At 46.5% G+C, this 22,749-nt stretch overlaps 1 protein-coding gene across 2 annotated transcripts in view; it reads right to left on the reverse strand.

The window, feature by feature from the left end:
* The window catches only part of ADGRD2 (adhesion G protein-coupled receptor D2), a 381,222-nt gene that overhangs the window by 303,040 nt on the left and 55,433 nt on the right, over positions 1 to 22,749 (reverse strand). For both annotated transcript variants that reach the window (XM_086919969.1, XM_086919967.1), the window contains exons 8-9: positions 2,539 to 2,650; positions 1,005 to 1,139 (exon numbers count right to left, since the gene is read on the reverse strand). In XM_086919969.1, the coding sequence (XP_086776095.1) occupies positions 1,005 to 1,139; positions 2,539 to 2,650 (247 nt within the window). The remainder of the gene's footprint in view (positions 1 to 1,004; positions 1,140 to 2,538; positions 2,651 to 22,749) is intronic.

A 22,749-nucleotide genomic window follows, 5' to 3' on the forward strand; every position in this document is an offset into this window, starting at 1 on the left:
AGCATACAAGAGGTTAAGAAGTTTATTAAACCACTTTCACTTTCACTTTTGCTTCATCCACCTCACATTCACCCCTTTAGGGTACCTACAAGTGTGTATTAGAGCTGTGCAAATGTAAATAAAACAATCAACTCTAGGCAGAGAAGGGAAGGGGTGTATGGGGTTCACCACATTTAATATTTCAAATAGGGCCTTAACATAACTAAATAACTGAATGCATCCGACTAGAGCTGAACTAAGTTTATTTAAAGGCTGGCATTTATTTTGGAACTCATTACTCCCCATAGCCATTTTGGGGATTTTTGAACTAGGAGAAAGCCAAGAGGCACCAGATAGTTATTATATAAAATGGCTGTCTGCAGGGAATACAATAATAGGTTTCTAGATAGGAAGAGAAGCAGCTCTTCATAATTGTATTTAAACATGTAAGGGGGCATGGTAGATCAATTAACATTGAGGACCAGCAGACAAAAAATCATAAACCAGCAAAAACAAAAGGAACTGTTTCATTAGCTCAGTGTAGAATTCTTGAACAGTTTACCTCTGGTTGTCTGCTTGGTTCACTGGATCACTGAGGTGAAATTGTAGTCTGGAGACTTAGCTGCTCCTTAAAACATATGAGTTGTATGTATGTGTGTTCTTATATAGCACTCGACTTACCCTTGGGCATCTCAGCGCTTGCATTGGGACCCCGTCCTGGTTTTTCCCTGTGAGATAACCCGTACTGGGCATCCCCAGGGTGAAAGCCAGGCATCCCACCGCGGGGGGCCGTAGTGGAGATTAAGCAAGCTATTGCCCAGAGTTGCAGAGTGTGAACCCGTGATTCGAGTAGGCACTGAAGTGAGAATTATCGAGTCCGTGGACACTTGGGCTCAGACCCTGCCGTGTCGGGAATTGAACCCTGGTCCCGGGTCTGACCTCTGCATCAGGGTATGCCTCCTCTAACCAGTGAGCCACACTTAAAGAACATATAGTTTATGTTAAAGCATAAAGTCTTTATGTACCATGTTCCTCTGCCAGTCGTTTCACTTCGTTGAATGGAATTTCAATTTGGTCTGCTCTTGGGCTGTGCTTGCTTTGAACTGTGTACACATCCTTATTGGACTCTTCAGCCACGTCTACATGTCTGGCCTCAATCTCTAAAAAATAATCAGATTTTTTTTAAGGATTTTAATATGAAAAAAATATCACAGTTAATGGGACCTTTAAGTAAAAATATTAAGCACACATGACAAAAAAACTTCTAGAAACTTGTTTCACACTGGGATGAGGACACGAGGTAATTAAAATCTAGCCACTAACACAAGTAAGCAATTTCAGCAAATGCCAACTTAGAACAGTTTAAGTTCTGTGTATTGAAATATAAGAATTTGTAAAGGAGTACTATTCAGACCTTTGGGAGTTTAATAATATTTCCAATAGTTGATTAAACTTTTTTTTAAAATAGTCTGAGGGATGTTTATGCACATATTTTATTTAATCATGCATAAGCAAAAAATTTGCAAATGTCCTGCTAAATTAATGGAGACGTGCCAGAAAAGGCTTTCTGTAATTTCATAGTCAGCCAGCCAATGAGGAGCACCTCTGTCTTCCCTAACGATTTTATTCCTCACATCAAGACCACAAGGAAACCAGCTATACAATCCCCAACGTGCCCAAAAGTAGTTGTTTGTTTGTAATAACTGATGTCGCAAATTAACATGTTTCTAGTAGGTTTGGAGATGCTAATCATCAAACACATTTAATTTAATTCTGGAATCGTTGGAAAAGTCTGTGCCTCTCCAGGTCTGTTCAAGAGCAAAACTTCACAGATCATGTCAAAAAGATTTAGCTTAGTTGTAAAACACACATTGGAACTAAGGCCCTGATTATGAGTTTGGTGGGATGTGTACCGCTGGCGCGTTTTCGGTAGTCAGACCGCCTGTTCGGTAAGACTGCCACAGGACCATTGCCACCGCCGACATTTCTGCTACCGCGGAGCAACAGGCCGAGGCGGCCCATGGAGGTGATCCCATGCAGCTCACTGCCAGCCCAATTACGACCTGCCTTTCCACCACCCGCCCCGGCAGGTCATAAGCCAAAGTAATGGCTAGAGGGTGAATGTGACCATGTGTAATGTAGCTTGTGCTCATGCCTCCAATGCCTTCAAGTCAGGTGCACACAATGTTTCACTTGCACAACAGAACGCAAGCCCGACTGGCTAGAGGCCCCGCAATATGGCTGCCATGGGCTTCCGGCTCATTTCCAGAGCTGAAGCGTGCAGCTGAAATGACTCCGCCGGCAGCCTAACACACCGCCAACCCAGGGGTAAAGTTGTAATATGGCAGGCGGAAGACCTCCAGCTCAGAAGTCTGCTTGGGACCGGTGTGGCAGTTGGACGGTGGTAAGACCGCCAAACACGTAATCGGCCCCTGAGTATTTAGTGCTCTAGAAATTAGGAAACGTGACCATGTTTATAGGTTGCTGCTGCATTCTAAACTGAATGTATCCTTTTCACTTCCAAATATAACTACGATCATCAAATTATTTAATACTTACCAATGTTTTTGTGTTGAATAGCTACCTTATTCCTCTTGGGTGTTAAAAGTTGATCAAGATTTGAAGCTACCCTGTTAACCGTGTGGACAATTGTCATTGGGCCTCTTACGATCTAAGAAGGAAGAAAGAACATGGAAATGTTACTAAACTAATCCCTCACTGATTGTAATGCATTCTGAAAATGAAGTTTCTCTGTAGCAGCTCATACCAAGCACAAAGGTGGCCAATAATTGTAGAGACTAGTGGTATATTAAAACACATACTGCAACAAAGAAAGTTAGCTGTGTTAATATTGGAGTGTTCTACCAAATCAATATCCCAATTTCCTCAAGTTTTCGAAATACAAAAGTGATGACAAAGTTTGTTAAAACACTTGGGAAAATGCCTCATTTAACCATTTGTCCAGGAGTACCATATGGTCTGAAAACAGTTCAAAAAAGGTCCACAGAGAGCAAAACTTGCTTGTGATTGTTGAATATTTTTCAAAATGTCTCCTTTTTGCTGTTGGTGATAAAGTCTTGTTCAATGTGACACCAGTGGCAGCTTCTCCATTGGAGCAGAGATGCGTCGCTCCACTTAAATTACTCCCAAAGATGAAAAATAAAATGGTAATACATTACCATTTTATTTTGCATCCTCCCGTCCCAGCCGCAGCCCGTGGAGGGAGTTCCATGGGGCGGAGAGGCGGGGCCGGGGAGGGGCAGGGTGGGGGTGGGTGCTAAAAACCAGAATATGGATAATGTGAGGTAAGTAAATGATTTAATAAATAAAATGAATTTAGTAGCGCAACCTGCATCGCATTTTGATATGCAGGGCATGCTACGAAATTTGTTTCATTTATTAAATTGTTTACTTACCTCACATTATCCATATTCCGGTTTTTATTAAGGGTGGGCGTAGTTCGCGAAGTAACGCTACGCGAAGCTACGCGAAGTGCACTTCGCACTACGCGAACTTCACGTAGCACTACGCGAGCTGCGTAGTAGCATGTTCGCACTGTGCAAGAAGTGTTTTCAATGATTGCACAGTGCGGACAAGCATCCGGCACTGTGCAATCATTGAAAACGGCATCTTGCACAGTGCGAGCTGTAGTTTTAAGCTGCTCGATTAGATTATTACTCGAGCTGCAGCTTTCTCAACGCGAGCTGGTAGTTTCTCATTGAGAGCGGTCGCGAGCATGCGCAACCACTCACAATGAGAAACCTCACCTCCCCGCGTTGAGAATCTCGCCGGGATGTCATTTTGCTTGCTTGCGGTCGCAAACATGACGTTCAGGACCGTGAACAAGCAAAAAATGAGCTCTGCACTACGCTACGCTGCACTACGCGTGTTCGCACTGTGCTACGTGCAGCTCGCATAGTGCGAAGTTGCGCAAACTTCGCAAACTCCGCGAGCGTAGCGTAGTGCTTCGCCCAGGCCTAGTTTTTATCACCCCTCTGCCTCTCTGCCCCACAGAACTCCCTCCACGGGCCGCGGATGTGCCGACCTGAACTGAGCGTCAGGACTGGGGCGGACCGTTGCTGAATGACAGCAGCAGGGATGAGGGTGGGCAGTTTGTGCACTTTTGAAAATGTGCATGTCCCTTTGGCCGATCATCTTGTGACGGCCAGCCAGACGTGCACAATTTCAAACCTCTACATAGCTTTCTTAAGATAACTAGGTTACAGTAAGTGCAGGCCTCTAGGGTGCTGGGGAGCACTGTGTGAGGCTGCTCCCTCCAATCAAGGCGATGCTCTCACTGCATGAGAGCAGCACCAGGATTGGTGCCAGGACAGCAACATCCAGTTCCTCATAAGATGTCCGGAGCGGAGGACATCGGTTCAGATAACTTTGATTTTTAATATAAATCTGTGTGTGCAACCCCTCCGCCCCCCCTCAGATGGCAACAGCCACTGCGCAACACGTTAGAATTTGACTTTCATGTCAGCTTTTTCTCAAAATTAATTAAACTCAAAAGTAATTGGTCCTGTATTAAAATTAGCATGATCCAACTTCTGTTAAACTTTTTATTTCAAAGATATATCTGCACAGGTCTTTTTGCTGTGAAAGCTACCAGAGTAATGCTTACCTACTATATTCATTAAAGAGCATGTATTGTCACATTCTTTTATTGCCAAAGCATTGAAACGCCATATTAAATTGTAAAAAATAATTCTCCTTACAAAACATAAATACCAATTTTGCATGCCTAGGTGACAGAGACTACCATTGTTCTATAAAGCATTATGGGGCATAATATCAATGGCCAGCGGTAATCATCACTGGCCGTACAAAGCGATAGAAATATTATCCCTGGCTATCGCTGAATAATATCGCCATGAGAATGCTAAATTTGCAAAGCATAGCGCTATGGCGATAATATTTAAGCAATAGCGGTATTTTTAATGGAACATCGCTGGTTTTCCAGCGATGTTCCATTGCAAACAGCGATAACATTGCTGATGCGACCCTGTGGTCGTATCAGCATAATCCATCTCCCATTAAGAGTATGCCTTAGTCAGAAATTTAACAGACATTAAATTCCTGAGTTAAGGCTGAGGTAGCGCAATTTTTTTGTTTAACGCTGCACCTCCTTGTTAATATCGCAAAGCTGCCTTCTCGATATTAACATGTGTTGTTTTCACAGCCATGCCTTATTTGCATCTCATTAGCGATTCGAGGCGAGGATGTGAAAAAACGGGCTCTACATCAAGAAAACACGCTCTAGCGTGTCCTTGATGATATTGTGATATAATTATCGCTGCTTTTCGCCCAAAAAAGGACGCTAAAGCGGTGATAATTATATCGCCAGGCCTTACTAATATGCCGCTTGGTATCATGGGATATGGTGCATGGAAAATGATGCTTCAACATGTTGCCTAAAATTGGAACCACCAGTAGGCATTGAGAAGTTTACTAGTCAATTTGTCTTTTTTAGGTTTCGACCTGGCGAGGGGCACAGCCCCTCCCAGTTTGAAAACTTTTGTTTTCAGTAGGGATCTTCAGACCGCCTCTGTTTCCAATTGGCTAGCTCCATAAATGGACGCTAGCCATTGGGAGACAGTGGCTGTCAATCGCGCTTTCTCGGAAAAACGCGATTCGGGGGCGTTTCTCAGGCTTTTTTTAAGCCCCGCCCCTTTGTCCCGGGCCGCGCTGTGATTGGCTGCCGGCCCGGGACACCCCGTGATGTCATTCCCCGGGCCGCGCTGTGATTGGCTGCCGGCCCGGGACCTGACTTGTTACATGATGTTTCTTACTAGAATTTCTTGCCAGCTATATTCAACTCGTGCACGGATTCTTAGAGCCAAACCAGACCCTTGTTGGCACTCTCTGGCTTGGCTCACATCGCCCTGTTAATTCACGATTTCTTCTCAAATTTGTCAAACCATGTTATAATACGCATTGCTAAGGCACTGAATTAGAGAAACTCATATTTTGACAATTTACTACTACCTATTTAGCGATAAGTACTTCTTATTCCACTAGTTCTATTCAAGCAACCTGGCGATCACTTTTGTTCCGTCATTGGAGCTGAATGTTAGCATTCTAATTCTTATTTGGAATTAGTGTGTGTCATCGGTGCCCCTGGGGCACGTAGATTCTTTTAGCTTCCCGGGGTTTTCAACGAGAGCACAGTCTAGCCCTCAGACGCCGGAACCACTCCGTCTTTCTGGTTGGGACCACATATCCCAGAGTGCCCCACTCGCGCTCAGTGGCAGCGGTCGGAGGAAGATGGCGGCCGCTGGAAAGACGGAGGAGCTACTTTTGTTGTAGAGGCCGCAGAACAAAAGAGAGGGACAGGCTGCGGCATCCGGCGGCGGGGGTGCAGGCACCAGCGGCCCGGTAAGCGGTCGAGGGGACCTGGGAGGCGGCAGTCTACCTCACAAGGCCTTCCAGCTTTCTCGCAACTCGCGAGAGTATTCGGCAAAGGGAGGCGGCCTGCAAGTGGGCCACAGGAACAAATCTCCGGCTACCTCGCCGATCTACGGTCGGGCTTTCCTTCAGATGTGCCGACATCGGTCATAGATCGCCTTATGTGAGGTCAGAATCATCATCGCATAACAAAAGCTGTGGGGCGAAGGGTGTAGCAAGCTTCGCTGAGGAGATCTCTGAGCCGGTTGTGTGACAGGGCTGCCGAGGTGCGCTTTACTGAGGCACACTTTGCTGATATTGCCTCACCGGTTTCCTTTCGTTTTTGGTGTGTGTTTATTTATTAGTTTTGGAATCAGTTTCTATTTTGTGCACGATTAATTGGTGAAGAGAATTTTGTCTCTTATTAACATTCTACGTGCTTTATGAATGCAAGCACGTATGTCTCAACTTCCTGTTATCATAGATACAGCTTCTATGAACAGATCTTTTATGGCCAAATCGGTTGGAAATGTACGTGTAAACAATGTTGTGAAGTAAAAAAAACTGTCCTTTAATGGCGCTATTGAAGATGAGATGTAAAACAAAATCCCCCCCCCCTGTCTGAGGGTTCATTTTTTTTTATTTGATATTCGATAATGACCATATATAACTGAGCATGTTAAAAAAACATATCAACGTGTGCACAGTTTTGCGTTCTCTACTGAGAAATTATTTGTATTGAACCTTCAAACGGGGATTGCAGGTTTTTATAGTAGTTAGCTGAAGAGTATTTCTTTTATTGACTGTGATGTCCCAGATTGTTTCAAAATGAGGTCTAAGGTTGTCTGTAAAATAGAAGTGAGAGTAGGTACCTCATATCAATTGTGCACTCACAATTGCTATGGTGCAACCATTACGTATTTGGTACAACGTTCAACATTCAGATGCTCCGATTTTGCGTATTCCTACTTTGCAGATTTGCATCTGTGTCTATCATTTACGATCGAGAGATATTTCCCATTTCCTGTTTCCACTACTTTCAGTTGACCACTGCTGGCTGCCCTTGTGGGGTGGATCTCTATGCCATATCATTTACGTACTTTGTCTGCTTCTATCAAACTCGTGAGAGACTGAGCTATTCATTTTAAGACATAATCTAAGCGAGGTACTTCCAGAATGCAGTGAGCAAATGTCCCTTTCTGATTTGAAGATTTTAAATCCTCAGAGGGTACAATCAGGGCTTTAAGTGGGCCGGGTCTCGCGCAGCTCGGACAGTTCCATAAAGAAGGCGCTGAGATGGGTCCTTATCGGGCTCCCAATATTTCCCCTCACCCTCAGGATGAAAAAATTTGAATCTGAACTCTGCAACCGTATTTCCCTTAACTTCCTTTGATGTAACTTCACAGAGACTCGACATGGGACTCCCAGAGTCTCACCATTTCAGAACTAAAGCCTTTCAGGTCTGCAGAGACACAGCACCCCAGTACACGTCTTGTAGACAGACAGCCCCCTCCCGTGCCCAGACACTGCACCCTCCCAAGCCCTGTCTGCAGAGACAGACACAGCACTTCAATGCACGGTCTGCACAGACTCAGCAGCACCCTCCTGAGCACACCCACAGCAGCCGCCCCCCCCCCCCGCACACTGTCTGTCCTCTGTACCCTGTCTGCGGAGCCTGGCCCGGCAAAACTTTACGCAGTCCTGTGCACCTTCCATTCGCCGCCAGTGCAGCCCTTTCGTTGACTACGTCCCGTCTCCCCCTCCCCCCGATCTTCGTGTCTGCGCCGGTAGCACAGTGCCGTTAGTGTTAGTGCACGTGCATCCTTCACATTCTGTCGTCACAGCCCCTTACTACATCCTAATAAAGCCCCCCTCTGACCCCAAGTACTATGCCGGTGGAGAACTTCCTGCGCAGTGCTACCCCACCCCCCTCCCCCCAGTACTCGCACAACAACTCTATGTGCTAGGTGCACATTCTTTTGGGGGGGCACACTGTTGACGCACACACATTGTCCGCAGCTCTGCCCTCGCCCTCCTCCTTTCATCTCCCCAGCCCCTCCGGGTACCCCACCCCCCACATCACGCACGCATTCAGACAGCACATCACCCCTTCTTTCCCCTCTCCCTCCAGGTACTGCTTCCCATGAATGTAAACATTCAGGTGGTGTGACACCCTCTCCCTTACACCCCCTCGGGCACACCTCGCTATCCATGCACGCACCCAGACACTGTGTCGCCCCTTGTCTCTTACACTCCCTCTGCCTCCTCTCCCTCAGGACACACTTCCCCCCTATCCATGCACACATTCAGACGCTGTATTTCCCCTTCTCCCCTGTACGCCCCCCCTCCCCAGCATGCCCCCCCTCCCCAGCATGCCCCCCCTCCCCAGCATGCCCCTTCTCCCCAGCATGCCCCTTCTCCCCTGTACGCCCCCCCTCCCCAGCATGCCCCCCCTCCCCAGCATGCCCCCTCTCCCCAGCATGCCCCCCTCCCCAGCATGCCCCCTCTCCCCAGCATGCCCCCTCTCCCCAGCATGCCCCCTCTCCCCAGCATGCCTCCCGTCCCCAGCATGCATGCCTCCCGTCCCCAGCATGCATGCCTCCCGTCCCCAGCATGCATGCCTCCCCTCCCCAGCATGCATGCCTCCCCTCCCCAGCATGCATGCCTCCCCTCCCCAGCATGCATGCCTCCCCTCCCCAGCATGCATGCCTCCCCGCCCCAGCATGCCTCCCCTCCCCAGCATGCCTCCCCCAGGACTTCTTTCCCTACAGGAACACTTCCTGCCTCAGTGTCCTCTCTGCAGGACACGTCTCCACCCTACATACAAACAGCACCATCTGGGTGGAGGGCGGGATGCACGTGCGCATGAAAGACAAGTAAGGGGGGTATTCTGCAGGAACTAATCCATGCAGTTGTGCAGGCAGTGCAAGCCGCCACAAAGTGATGCAACCAAGGCATTGTTTTCAGAAGGCAGTCCTTCGAGGCAGGAGAGATGCAGGAATCACTGCATGCAGTTGTGCAGGTAATGCAAGCCGCCATAAAGTGATGCAAACAGTGTTTTGTTTTAAATTGAGGCCCTGCGAGGAAGTAGAGGTGCAGGAACCAATCCATGCAGTTGTGCAGGCAGTGCAAACATCCACAAAGTGATGCATGCAACCAGTGTGTTGTTTTAAAAGGCAGGCCCTGTGTGGGAGGAGAGGTGCAGCTGTGGTAGAAAAGGCCTATGGACCTGAGACAGGAGTGCATCCCGTGACACGATACAGCTGTGCACGTGGGCGCTGCACACAGCTGGGCTAGAATGCTGTAAACAGACTTAGGCATACAGCAATGAGAGGGAGCTAGTGACTTTCTGTTCCTGTAGAGGCGCTTTAGGTGTAAATACTGCAGTGTTGTGTTTGGTATAGGATTTAAGATGCAATATTATTTTTTTGGGTTTAAATCTTGTACAGATATTGTATTGTTTGCTAAGAGCTGATTTCCGATAATAATGTTTTGAATAAACACAACTAGTGTGATGAATCCAAATTAGAGATATTCAGTATTGTCAGTGACTCAGCTGAGTTGGAGGGTGCGGGATCCAAATTGGGTGTCTCCCTGGCCCAAGCAATACAGAGTGTTACTGATTCTTACTCAACTAGCTGGCTAACAGACATGTTATGCCCAAACATCAGCTGATCAATTTTTGAAAATAGCCATATGTTGCTATCAAATACACATTTTCTTTTTGAAAAGAGCAAACAAAATGACAAAAGCTTATTAAGAAAAAATAAAACAAAATAAAACCTGTTTTGCCACAAATATCTTTTCATTTTTCGTAAATACACATTTGACAATCAAACTTCAATTTGTCTTTTTCATCACATACTCACAGCCATCACTGCCACACATGAATGCCATGTATCACTATCTCATGCCATGGAGGTCTACAATATGCCAAGAATCATCATGCTAGGATCAACATTAGACCAAGGGTGGGAATCCTGATGCCATGTGTGCCAACAACAAGAAGCAAGTAATTGCCACGGTTATACCTTGGCCACCACTATACTAGGTTGAGCAATATCATTCAGTGGTGGAAACCAATATTTCAAAAATTGACATCAATATGTCAGAGGTGGCATTTGCCAGCCGTTGCCATCATGAAATTGATTCTCACATTATGCAAAGCATTTCCACCTGTATGCCATGGCCACCAATACCAAAGGTGGGAACCATCAATACGCTAAGAATTCCAATCAATATGCCCGGTACAACATTTTGCCAGGAGTGGGAACCATCTTTTATATTGAAGCACACAATATGCAAATAATGAGTGCTAGGAAGTGAGAGTGACTAAGCAGTGCTAGGGAGTGCAGAGTGACTAGGGAGTGCTAGGGAGAGCTAGGGAGTGCAGAGTGACTAGGGAGTGCAGAGTGCTAGGGTGTGCTAGGGAGTGCAGAGTGACTGCAAAGTTCTAGGGAATGCAGAGTGACTGCAGAATGCTAGGGAGTGCTAGGGAGTGCAGAGTGACTGCAGAGTGCTAGGGAGTGCAGAGTGACTGCAGAGTGACTAGGGAGTGCAGAGTGACTGCAGAGTGACTAGGGAGTGCAGAGTGACTGCAGAGTGACTAGGGAGTGCAGAGTGACTAGGGAGTGCTAGGGAGTGCAGAATGACTAGGGAGTGCTACGGAGTGTTAGGGACTGCTGAGTGACTGCAGAGGCTAATGGCAATGTAAATGACAATGCCATTTATTTATCTGTTTTCAAAACCAACACATAAATACAAATTTTGTTATTTACAATGCCAATAGCTCTAACTTTTCCAAAGGCGAAGCCATTGCATTGTAAATGCTTGTTTGTATAGGTGTTGATCATAGAAAATGTACCATACAGTATTTTACAATCAAACTGCAATTTAACATTTAAAATGTTGGTCTTGCAAGTGTGAATTTACTGTTGATATAATCACAAAACAGCTGTAAAAAACACACACATTAACACAACCTTTACTCAAGACCTGGCTCTTCGACTGAACAGAGTTGCTCACCCTCCCCACCCAGCACCTTGAGACCCTCGCAGATGAGTAGTGCGCTTACAAACCCCCTGAATGATTGATTGATGAAAGTATATTTAAAAAATGTTTAAAGGCGGTCCTTGAGCAATGCGGAACTCTGTGTGCCGTAGGTTACAGTAGTGATATTTGTAGCCTGGTTTATAGACACCGGATACTATTTCACAATTGAGGTTATTGTTTACTATGATTCTGTAGTTGTTTGCTATGCATGCTGGGGCCCTGACTGTTTATTGGATGTTGTCATGTAAAGATGTACTGTAGCTTAATTTTAACCTACGTTCAAGGTCTTCTATAATGAGACTTACCATTGTACATTATTGCGCAATATTGGAAAATGAAGAGAACATAAAAAAGAGGCTTGGAAAATAAACACTGCAGCGTTTGTTGGACCCAGAACATTTCCTAACATGTTTATGTCTTTCTTCAATGCATCACTATTGCACATTGTATGACACAAAGAGGTTTGTGTACAAAAGGTTGAACTAAAGAGTTGCACTGCTCAAGAAAAGCACATCACAGCGGATGATTGCCTGTTTGTCTTGAGTGGAGGGTTTTATGCATCACAATAGACATAAATAACATCAAGGTATACACCGAAGGGCGCTGCTGTATGCAGCTCAAGGGTGAATGGAATACTGTGCGACGACAAAGCTAATGGAATCAACAAACCAGACACAGGAAAAAGAGCATCACATTAGAGGAAAACAATGTGAGCGTTCCCGTGTGCTGTAGGTACCCATTTTAATGTAACGGCCGTTGCCTAAAATCATAGCAAAATGTAATCAGCGGTGGTAACTCCGCTAAGGCGGAGGAGTGTCGCCACACTGCAGTGCAAAAAAGGGAAAATAGAACAATGATGATAACGCAATGCGATTAACATTTTATTTTTCAGTGCGAACCAGGTTAGGGCGGGGCTGGGCTGTCAGAGCAGGGGGAGGAGGAAATATGTGCATTTACTTGCTCTTGATGTTTTGGCCGGACGTCTTGGGCAGGCAAAACAGTCATGCGCACTTAGCATGTTCTTTACCTGGCTGTATTGCACAGCCTGGGTGGAGAACATGCACAGGCTCACATTCCCTTTCGGAATGCCAGACCAGGCCGCTCAGACCAATCACAATGCTGCTGTCATGCCGGTGATTAGCTTATGGGAGCCTGTGTGCTCCCTGCTTCCAGGAGTCAGGAAGAGAAGTGGAGAAGAGAAAATGGAGGAGAGAGGGTGCCCAGGAAGAGGTAAGTGTTACATATATTTTTTCACTACCACCCCTGTTCTGCACCAGCCGCCACTGCATATAATAAGAGCATGTTTTACTTAAAACAACGTAGCATCGCTTTTAAAAAGATTAGTTTGACTCTGGCAGATGTATTTAAACATATTTTTCTAAATATCATTAATTTGCAGACTATGTCATTGCTTTCTAACGTTGATGTAGAGGACAGCATATAAAGTTTATATTTCAACAACATTTTATTGAATTCTTCCATATGTGTGAAGTTCGGGAGGCATCTACATTTCCAAGTAATCTTTATGTAGAACAGACCAAGATGTGAGTGAGTGAGTAAACAAGTGTTTTAGTGAGTTAGTGAGGTAGCAAGTGAGGGCCTGATTCACAAAGAGCCTCCACACTCTTGGTGGAGGCCCTGCAGTCATAGGGAAGCCTTCCACCTGGGGCGGAATCTCCACAATGAGGATTCTCGTTCCGGAGATTCTTTCACTAGTGTTGTGGTTCTGAAATTCTGGACCCTGCTGTAATATGGTACCGAGGTCCAACATTTGTGTTACAAAATATCATCGTACCATGACGAATTTGGTGTCTACAGACCGGTAATGATTAGGGCACTATCCCTATGCATTTGCGTCGTGATTGAGTGATGCTATCACCTTTAAATCATGGTTTCCGTCCCGAACCCTCAGACTCCATTTTGTGAACGGCATCCATCTTGTGGCTTGCCCTCATATAGTCAATTGATTAAGGCCGAGTTTGATCTGAAAGGACACGTCCACCTTAGCTGACTTCCCTATGACCTGGCCGAACTGACTCCACTGCCTCCAGCCAAACCTGTACAGGCAGTCCCTCGCCCAGTGGCCGAGTAAGATAGCATCAAGGCACAACATGCCATAAACCATTCACTACATACAGACCATGTTTTCTACACACATACACCTGTCCATGTTTCTCGTTTATGGCCAGTTTTACGATGAGGAGGTGCCCGATTTTATTGGGGTTTCATCGATATCTGATGGTAGTTCTGGGCCGGGCTGGGTCATCCATCACGAACTGGACATCTAAGATATGGGTTGGCCGTCATGACTTCGCTTTCTGCTTTAATTTAGAAATATGTATATGACCGTATTGTAAACTAAAGAATTCTTGCCTGCAGCTGTTATTTTTGTATAAAAGGAGAAGGCTGGTTCTGTAAAAACGAACAGTCTCCTGAGAACTTACGACCCGTGCTGTCGTGCTTCTAGGACACATGTTACTTGGTTGCAGCCAATAAAACTTGATCTCTGACTTCAACTAGAAGACTCTTGGTTTCTGTGGTCCGGAACAGAGAGAACTCGGAGGTCTTCGGGTGTTATCCCCTGGCACCACCGGGTTCCTAAAAACCCGGCACCTCAGTTGGCGCCCAACTCGGGGTGGTATCAAGCGGTATCGGTCCAAGCCAGATGTTCGTGAGGAGCTTCGTGTGAAAATTCCAGAGGACGGCCAGCCACTTCAGCGACCCCTGTATGTCGACGTGGTTCCGAAGGTCTTTGCTGCGAGGTTCCCCGCGTCCCGACGGCTACGAAGGACTGCTGCCCTGACTATCGCCCTGTTTTGGACCCAGTGATCCTTGGTAGAGCGAAACGATAGACGAGTCTTCTAGTAACGTCACCGATCTTCAATACTTCATTTAAGTATAAGTGGAGCGTCTCCCAGTCCTTAGTTTTGTTCTTAGTTTTGGTATCTTTTAGATACACCTTGTTTGGAACTTGCAAGCGCCAAAACCGAGGGATTCGTGTATTCACGAGAATATCATAAATAGATACACCCTTGAAGTTTGAAGCTAGACTAGTGAGCAAAGATGCCTGGTCTTAGCAGACTTGGAAACTTGTTTTGTTTTGGTTGTCGTAAGGACTCCCGATTAGAGGATTCGTGTCCGGTTCCTCCGATTGGAACTCCAACATACGAGTTATACATAAAGCACGGAGTAGGCCCTATCACGTATAATGAAGTATGGATAAAATACACCAGGAAAGATGGTGTTTTAAAATGGCCCCAATATGGTAGCTTTGACGCTGAAATTTTAGATAACCTTGAGGTCAAATTGTTCAAGAAGAAAGCCCGGCCGGCGATGTTTGACTCTTTTCGCTTATGGCGCAAAGAAGCCAAACAGAAAGAAATGAAATTAGCAAAGAAAAATAAAAGAGGCATGTCAATGGTGCAAGCTGCCATTGCATACAGGGATAATGAGGAAGAGCAGGAAAGTGAGCAAATGCTCAGAAGCAAGAAATTAGCAGTAGATAAATGCTACCCGATGTTGCCCCATGAAGGACAAGATTCAGAGGGAACATCCGAGAAAGATCCATTAATGTCCCATTTATTGAATTCACCACCCCCATACACATCGAGTATTACTGGACCCCCGAAGCGTTTTGTTATACCGCGCCCCAGTGCGCGAAATGCAGCTCTTGCACAAGCACCAGCTCCTCTTCAGCTGGTTCCTACTTCTCCGGCGCAGCCCTCTCAAGGGCCGCCGCCTTTGCTACATACTCCATCTACTTCTTCTACAACTTTGCCTACTGCTCCAACTGTTTATCCTGATACTACTTCTGCCACTGCCTCTAATTCTTCTGCTATTGCCTCGACTTCCTCTTTTCATCAGCCTGTCTTTTCCAGCACATCTGCCTCTCCGCAAGCTTCTCCTTCTGTTCGACAGAGAGTGGCAAGTACTGTCACTGGTCTGTTCTCACCTTTCTTTGGGTCGCCTAAAACGACCCCTAGGACAGGACGTAGACAGTTGCGTAGTCAACTGCCTGATTATGAGGAAAGAGAAGTGCTGAATGAGTTAGCACGCAAATGGGTTACTGATACTGTAAGATACGATGTTCAGTCCGTTATGGAAGTCTTCCGACAATGGGATGCACCCACTCAGAGATATGTATTCGAAGAAATGTGTGTATATCTTTGCGAAGATTTGGAGACAAATGATCCCAAACGCAAAATGCAGGAATTATTCCGTATTAGGCATGAGCGGATTTTGCGGATTGGCAATCCGCGAATTTGCGGATTTGCGAACTCGCAATCCGCAAAATCCGCGAATTCCCGCGAATTTGCGGATTTTTTTTTTTTTTTGTGTTCGCCCGTGTTTCTGCCAGTTCGCGAGGGTTTTTACAATTTCGCAATTTGCGAACTTACCTGTCGGGTCGCAAGTTTTGCGAACTTGTTGTTTCTACGTGTCCAACCTGTTTGGGACACTCTTCTTCATCACTGCCACTCTCTGTCACCACTGCCACTCTCTGACTACTCATGCCACCCTCTGGCCCACCCATGCCACCCTCTGTTTCATCACCACACCCTCTGGTTGTCCAGTGTACATTATTTTCGGCAAAGCAAAGCACACCTTCCCTGCCTCAAGTGACCTGAATTAATTTGGGGCTGATTAATGTGTCACAGAATATTTTTTTAGCTGGCACCTGCTTCCTTAGTGCGCCCTGATTAGTGATCTTTTGCACTTGCTAAGTGCTTTCATTGTTGCAAAATTAGTTACAACACCTGCCCTGCCCCAACTGACAATAATGAATTAGGGGCTGATTAATGGATTTTAACTTCCAGCCTGGCTCCTGCTTGTCTCCGTTAGCTGTAATTCATGACCTTTGTGGCATATGTGTAACTATTCTGAGGTTCAGAGCAGGGTCACATAATAGTTTCAACTGGCAACTGAACTCTGGAGGGGCCCCTCAGCAAGCACTACAGGAAATGGCTACTAATGATGTGCCTGAACTTTTGAACCTGGTAAGTAGTTACTTTCAGTTTTGCTTAGAACGTATTTCTGCAATTTCGCACTTATTCGCGGGGCGCGAACTCACGCGAACAGTGCGAGCAGTGCGAGCAAAATCCGCTGCTCGCGGATTTGCGGATTTTGCAGGAAATTCGCAAATCTCGCGGATTGCGGATTTCCCGAAAATCCGCAAAATCCGCGAGCGGAACGGATTTTCCGCCCATGCCTATTCCGTATGCGATTCAAATTCTATGAAGGCATGATTGTAGGTGCCGACGTTGAAAGAGCAATAGACTTGTTGTTATCGTAAGGGAAACGTGTCTAGATCACTATATGAGGATGACATGTCAGGTAGGAAAAAGGCGCGACAATACCCCATGAGAGAGGTTCCTCCAGTTTGGAGGGAAGGTGATGCGAATGCAAACCCAGCAATTCTGCCACATTTCCAACGTGTGTGGGTACATGTCCCCTGGAAAAGATCCGAAGTTCTAGCACTGAAGCAGACATTACCTGATCCCCGTAAAAATCCTGCAGGGTATTATAAGGAGTTATCACAGACTGCAAGCTCATGTATAATGAATTTAGCAGATGTAGACATGTTGTTTGGGAATGTTGTTCCACAGCCTTTATGGAGTAAAATTCGTCATGCAGATCATGATCAAGAATTGGGTGACACGTGGGCTAATATTACTGCCGCAGATGCTAGACAAGTTGGTGGTTCTAAACCTGAGCCTTTGGTAGCTGAACTTCCTGGTAGAATTATCACGTATATGAAAACTTTAATGCCTGAATTGCGCGTAAATTGGGATAAGTTATCTGCGTGCAAGCAGAAAAAGATGAGAATGTGTCTGACTTCTTCACGAGATTTGAAGAGACTTTCGTCGATCATAGTGGTCAGGATATGGCTACCGAGGGTGGCCAAAGATTGTTTGTAGACAAATTCGTACATGATCTGCTTCCCGAACTATGTAACAAATTGAAAGATTCAGAGAGTGCTTGGGCTGTTTCCACGTCAGCGCAGATTTTAGCCACTGCCCAGTACTACGAAAATAGGCGCAAAGACGAGCTAGATAAGGCAGACAAAAAGACTAAAGATTTAAAAACTAAAGTTCTTCTCCAGCAAGCCTATCCGCCTCGCACTCCTTGTCAGCCCAATTATCAGCAACCACAGCAGTATTCGAGAAACCCGCAAGGAAACGAGTTTTCTCATCAGCGTTTACCGTATGGTCCGAATCAGTGTGCGCATTGCAAGGAAGAGGGTCATTTCAAGAATAATTGTCCAGCTCTGGCGCGACGTCTAAATGGTGTTTCCAGTGCAAGAGGTAGAGGCGTTCAACAGGCTCCTAGAGGTAGGGGCCGTGGAAATTTCCCCCAGAATACCACTTCTTTTCCGCCTCAGAATTCTATGAATAGCTTTGATCAACAGAATAACGCGTCTTCTAGGTCAGCTCAGTACTATGCTGATGACTATTACGCCGAAAACGAGAATGAGGGCAATAATTGCTAGGACAGCCATGGACAAAGAGAGGGAGTTGTTTCAGTTCCAGTAGATCAGAATGGACCTTATGTCGAGGTGATTACATCAGGAGTGTCAGAGCCATTTCTGCTGGATACTGGTGCTACAAAAAGTTCGATTATGCACTCAAAACTTCCTGGCGCATCTTTGTCTGGCGAAATGAATATTTCAGTAGGTTTTTCTGGCGCCCCGGGTAGAAACCCGATCTCTAGTCCTATGCCCCTTTCTGTTGGCCCATGCGAATTAGAAGCACCCCTTGTTCTTACAACAAGTTGTGGCGAAAATTTGTTAGGTTTGGATTTGTTAAAGAGATTATACGCAACCTTGTACTGTTCTCCTTCAGGAGTACAACTTACCCTAGGTAAGAAAGTGGTTTCTCCGATGTATCTATCAAGGGAGAATATCCCAATGGAATTGTCATCTCTTCCAGATGTACTTTGGGCTACTGGTTCAAATGATGTGGGCCTTTTGGAGATAGCGCCATATGTCATTACAATTAGCCGTGGGCGGCCAGCTACGCTCCGTCTGCGGAGTGTGCGTAGTTCCGCCTACTCCGCATTTTGCGGAGCTGGCGGAGCCAGGCGGCACTACGCACGCTCCGCAGACGGAGCGTAGCTGGCCGCCACCCGCCTCCCTCCCGCCCTCCCTAAATACTTTACAATAAAAGAACGCAATAATTTTAAAAGCACTTACCTTGCCGCCGCTGGCCGCCGTGTTCCCCGGGGCTCGTTCTCTTCCGCCTTCCGTATTTTGCAGTAATGCGCATGCGCGGACGGCCGCGCATGCGCATTTTCACGAGAAAATGCGCATGCGCGGCCGTCCGCGCATGCGCATTACTGCAAAATACGGAAGACGGAAGAGAACGAGCCCCGGGGAACGCGGCGGCCAGCGGCGGCAAGGTAAGTGCTTTTAAAATTATTGCGTTCTTTTATTGTAAAGTATTTAGGGAGGGCGGGAGGGAGGCGGGTTGCGGGGCTGCCGGCCAGTGGTTTTGCGGAGTGGGGCTACGCGGAGTGCGGAGGTGGGCGTAGTTTCTCGCCCACTTCGCGTAGCTCCGCGAAGCCCCACTCCGCGAACTCCGCCCAGGCCTAATTACAATGCGAGCCAATGTTAAGTTGCCACGTATTCCCCAATACAAGATCTCCAGCGAATGTGAAAAGGCATTGTTAGCGATCATTTATGATCTGATTGAGAAAGATGTCATCGAAGAGACAGCAGGCAACATTTGTAACAGTCCTGTTTTGCCAGTCTTAAAGCGTACTGATCCTTCACAGCCCCCTGTGTACAGATTTGTGATTGATCTCAGAGAAGTGAATAAGATTGTTGTACCACAGTTTCCAGTTGTCCCTGACATTACTGTCCTATTGACCATGGAGCCACTTGGTTTTCGGTGATTGACCTGAAGAACGCCTTCTTCAGCATCCCGATTGCTGAGGAGAGCAGAGATATTTTTGGCTTCAATTTAGGAGGACGAAGCTTCCGCTTCAAACGCGCTCCTCAGGGCTACTGTGAGAGTCCATCCATATTCAGTCAAGCTCTGAAATCACAATTTGACACGATTGTTCTACATGATGGTGCGACTCTGATTCAGTATGTAGACGATCTACTGATCGCTGCAGATACTGAAGAGATTTGCAAGCAAGCCACATTGCGTCATTTATGTGACATGAAGCACAAAGTCTCTCTTTCAAAACTGCAATTTTGTCGACAAGAAGTGACCTACTTAGGTCACATCTTATCGAAGGAGGGAAGGAGACTGACCCCAGAGAGAATACAGGCAATTGCAAAATTGAGTGTCCCAAGGACACAAAGAGAAGTGCGTGCTTTCTTGGGCATTACATCGTACTGTAGACAATGGATACCGAATTTTTCTTTATTGGCCAAACCTTTGCAGGCACTAATCCGTAAAGACACACCCGATCCTATGCCTTGGTCTGAAGATTGTCAGACCAGTTTCCACGAGTTGCGTGATGCATTATGTTCGGCTCCTGTGTTGGGCAACTCCGACTACAGTAAGCCTTTTACATTATATGTCCATGAGAAGGAAGGTAGCGCATTATCAGTCCTGACACAATACTTTGGGGACAAACAGCGCCCATGCGCGTATTTCTCAGCGACTCTAGATCCTGTAGCTAAGGCATTACCAAGTTGCTTGAGGGCCACTGCCGCAGCAGCTGTCTGTATTCGACAGTCTGCTGGGTTAGTAATGAATAACACTCTGATTGTTATGGTCCCACATGCAGTAGACATTTTACTAAACAGAACGAAAACACAGCACTTAACTAGTGCTCGACTGTCCAGCTATGAGCTGACACTATTAGCGAGTCACATACACATAAAGAGGTGTGATACACTCAACCCCGCTACGTTATTGCCCATTCCGGCAGAGACAGATGAGGTTGAAAAACATGATTGCTGCTTTAGGACAGAAGAAGAGACAAAAGGGAGAGTAGATTTGCAGGACACTCCCCTTCCTGAATTTTATGATACTTTATGGGTTGATGGTTCATGCTTCAAGTTGCCAAATGGTGATACGACTGCAGCATGTGCTGTAACAACATTGCACACGATTGTAGAGACTGCGCGCATTCCCCATAATTCCGCGCAAGCAGCAGAGTTAGTTGCACTTACAAGAGCGTGAGTGTTGGCAAAAGGAAAGCGAGTGAATGTGTATACTGATAGCCAATACGCCTTCGGCGTGGCTCACAGTTTTGGAAGATTGTGGCGTGAACGTGGGTTCCTGACGTCACATGGTGCAAGAATCCAACATAGTCAGCTAGTGAACGAGCTTCTCGAGTCACTGACCTTGCCACTACAAGTCGCGATTGTAAAATGCAGTGCACACAGAAAGATTCAAGATGATGTTGGTCGTGGGAATGCATTTGCAGATGAAGTTGCAAAAGGGACTGCAAGGAACACGAGGAATCGAATGTATGTTGTAGGTCCTGCGAGATGGATTGCTGATGTGGGTATGTGTGAGGACACTATGGAAAGTGTGAAGTCCATACAAGCTGATGCCACCGAAAAAGAGGTGAATGAATGGAGAGAAAGCAAGGGTAGATTGGATGCGAATGGTTGTTGGATCGAATTGTCAGAGCATCAACGATGGCTGTTACCCGATGCATATGTGCTTGCAGTGGTGACAATGGCCCATGGAATGGCTCACCTTAGTGCAAAAGGAATCTGTAAGTTGTTGGCCCCAGTATGGCAGAATAGTGGTATCCCAAAATGCGCAGAGAATTTGGTCAGGAACTGTATGGTGTGTTTGAAGTACAATCCCGGTAGGGGAACCCCAACTCCAGCTGGTCATTTTGCGCCTCCAACGTATCCGTTCGAGGTTTTGCAGCTCGATTTTATCCACATGGAAAGATGCAACAATCTGAAGTACGTGCTTGTTGTTGTTTGCGCCTTCTCCAGGTGGGTGGAAGCGTATCCCCTTAAGGACAACACTGCCTTGTCAACTGCCAAAGCCCTTGTCAAGGAATTCTTCCCTAGATTCGGTATGCCTAGAATGGTCTGGAGTGATAATGGAAGTGAATTCGTGGGACGAGTGATGAAGAGAGTGTGCGAATGTCTAGGCATACACCAGAAGTTCCACGCTGCAAATCACCCCCAATCAGCGGGATTAGTAGAATGCTACAACGGCACCCTGAAACTCAAATTGTCCAAGATCCAAGCCAGCACAGGTCTTAAATGGCCTGACGCCTTGCCTCTAGCACTCCTATCGACCAGAATGACTGTCCATTCTAGACTGGGACTTAGCCCCCACGAAATCGTGTTCGGGCGCCCAGCAAACATATGGGGAGTGCCAAGGCCCAAGAAACTAGGCAAGATAGAGCATCCTGTACTGCTTGACTATCTGTGTGAATTGACAACTAAATTGTGTGTTTTACACCAACAGGTTCACAGTTCCTCTCCGCCAGCATCTGATGATCCAGGTCACGCGATGGAACCTGGCACCTGGGTCTTGGTGAAGAACTTTCAGAGAACGAAAAACGAACAGCCCAGGTGGGCCGGACCGTACCTCGTCCTTCTTTCCACGAGATCAGCCGTTCGGGTGGAAGGAAAGAAGAACTGGATCCACGGGATCCATTGTAAACGGATCCCTCTGCCTCTCCCATATGACCGGTGGGTCCAGGAGGGAATTGCTGACTGTGAGACCGAGTCCGTACCACGCTTTGCACCCTTCAGCGATGCACGATTGAGAGGAACTGGTACCGATAAGGAGAGTGATCATATTTTGCAAGGATTTGTGCCACCGTCAATACAGTTGGACACTACAGAACCTGAAACATTGTTTGAAGACCACACCGTCCCTGGGGAACAACGATATAATCTAAGGTCGAGAAAAAGGAAGTAATAAAAGTAAATTAATGCGTTGAGTGAGAACAAGAAAACAAAGAAATCCTCCCCGGTTTGGATAGTACCCCACCGAGGTCACCTATGTCTACAAGGTATTGGCAGGGATCCCAAAGCACAGTTGGGGAAGAGCTTAAGCACGGAAACGTATGTGTTTGCATCTCGAACTTCCCCTCCATTCTTAGCGGCTAAGGGTACCTACTTCGTCTGTCATGACAAAGCATACACATGGTTGCCCCCTGACTTCTCGGGCACGTGTTTCATCTCGTTTCTGCTGCCACCCACCTACACGGCCGGGGCAGATTACCATCGGACAAGGACAGTTAGGGGTGTCGTGAGTCAAGACGACACTGCGGGTCAAGAGTTTGGAGACTTCGCAAAGGGTTTTCTGCCGTTTTGGGGGCCTATGGTGAACAGCAGGAACATTCCCCAGTTAACGAGGGTAGTTGAATCCGCCGTGACCGAAACGGCTG

Source organism: Lissotriton vulgaris, chromosome 5 (genome assembly GCF_964263255.1).
Source record: "Lissotriton vulgaris chromosome 5, aLisVul1.2, whole genome shotgun sequence".
NCBI classification, from domain to species: Eukaryota; Metazoa; Chordata; class Amphibia; order Caudata; family Salamandridae; genus Lissotriton; species Lissotriton vulgaris.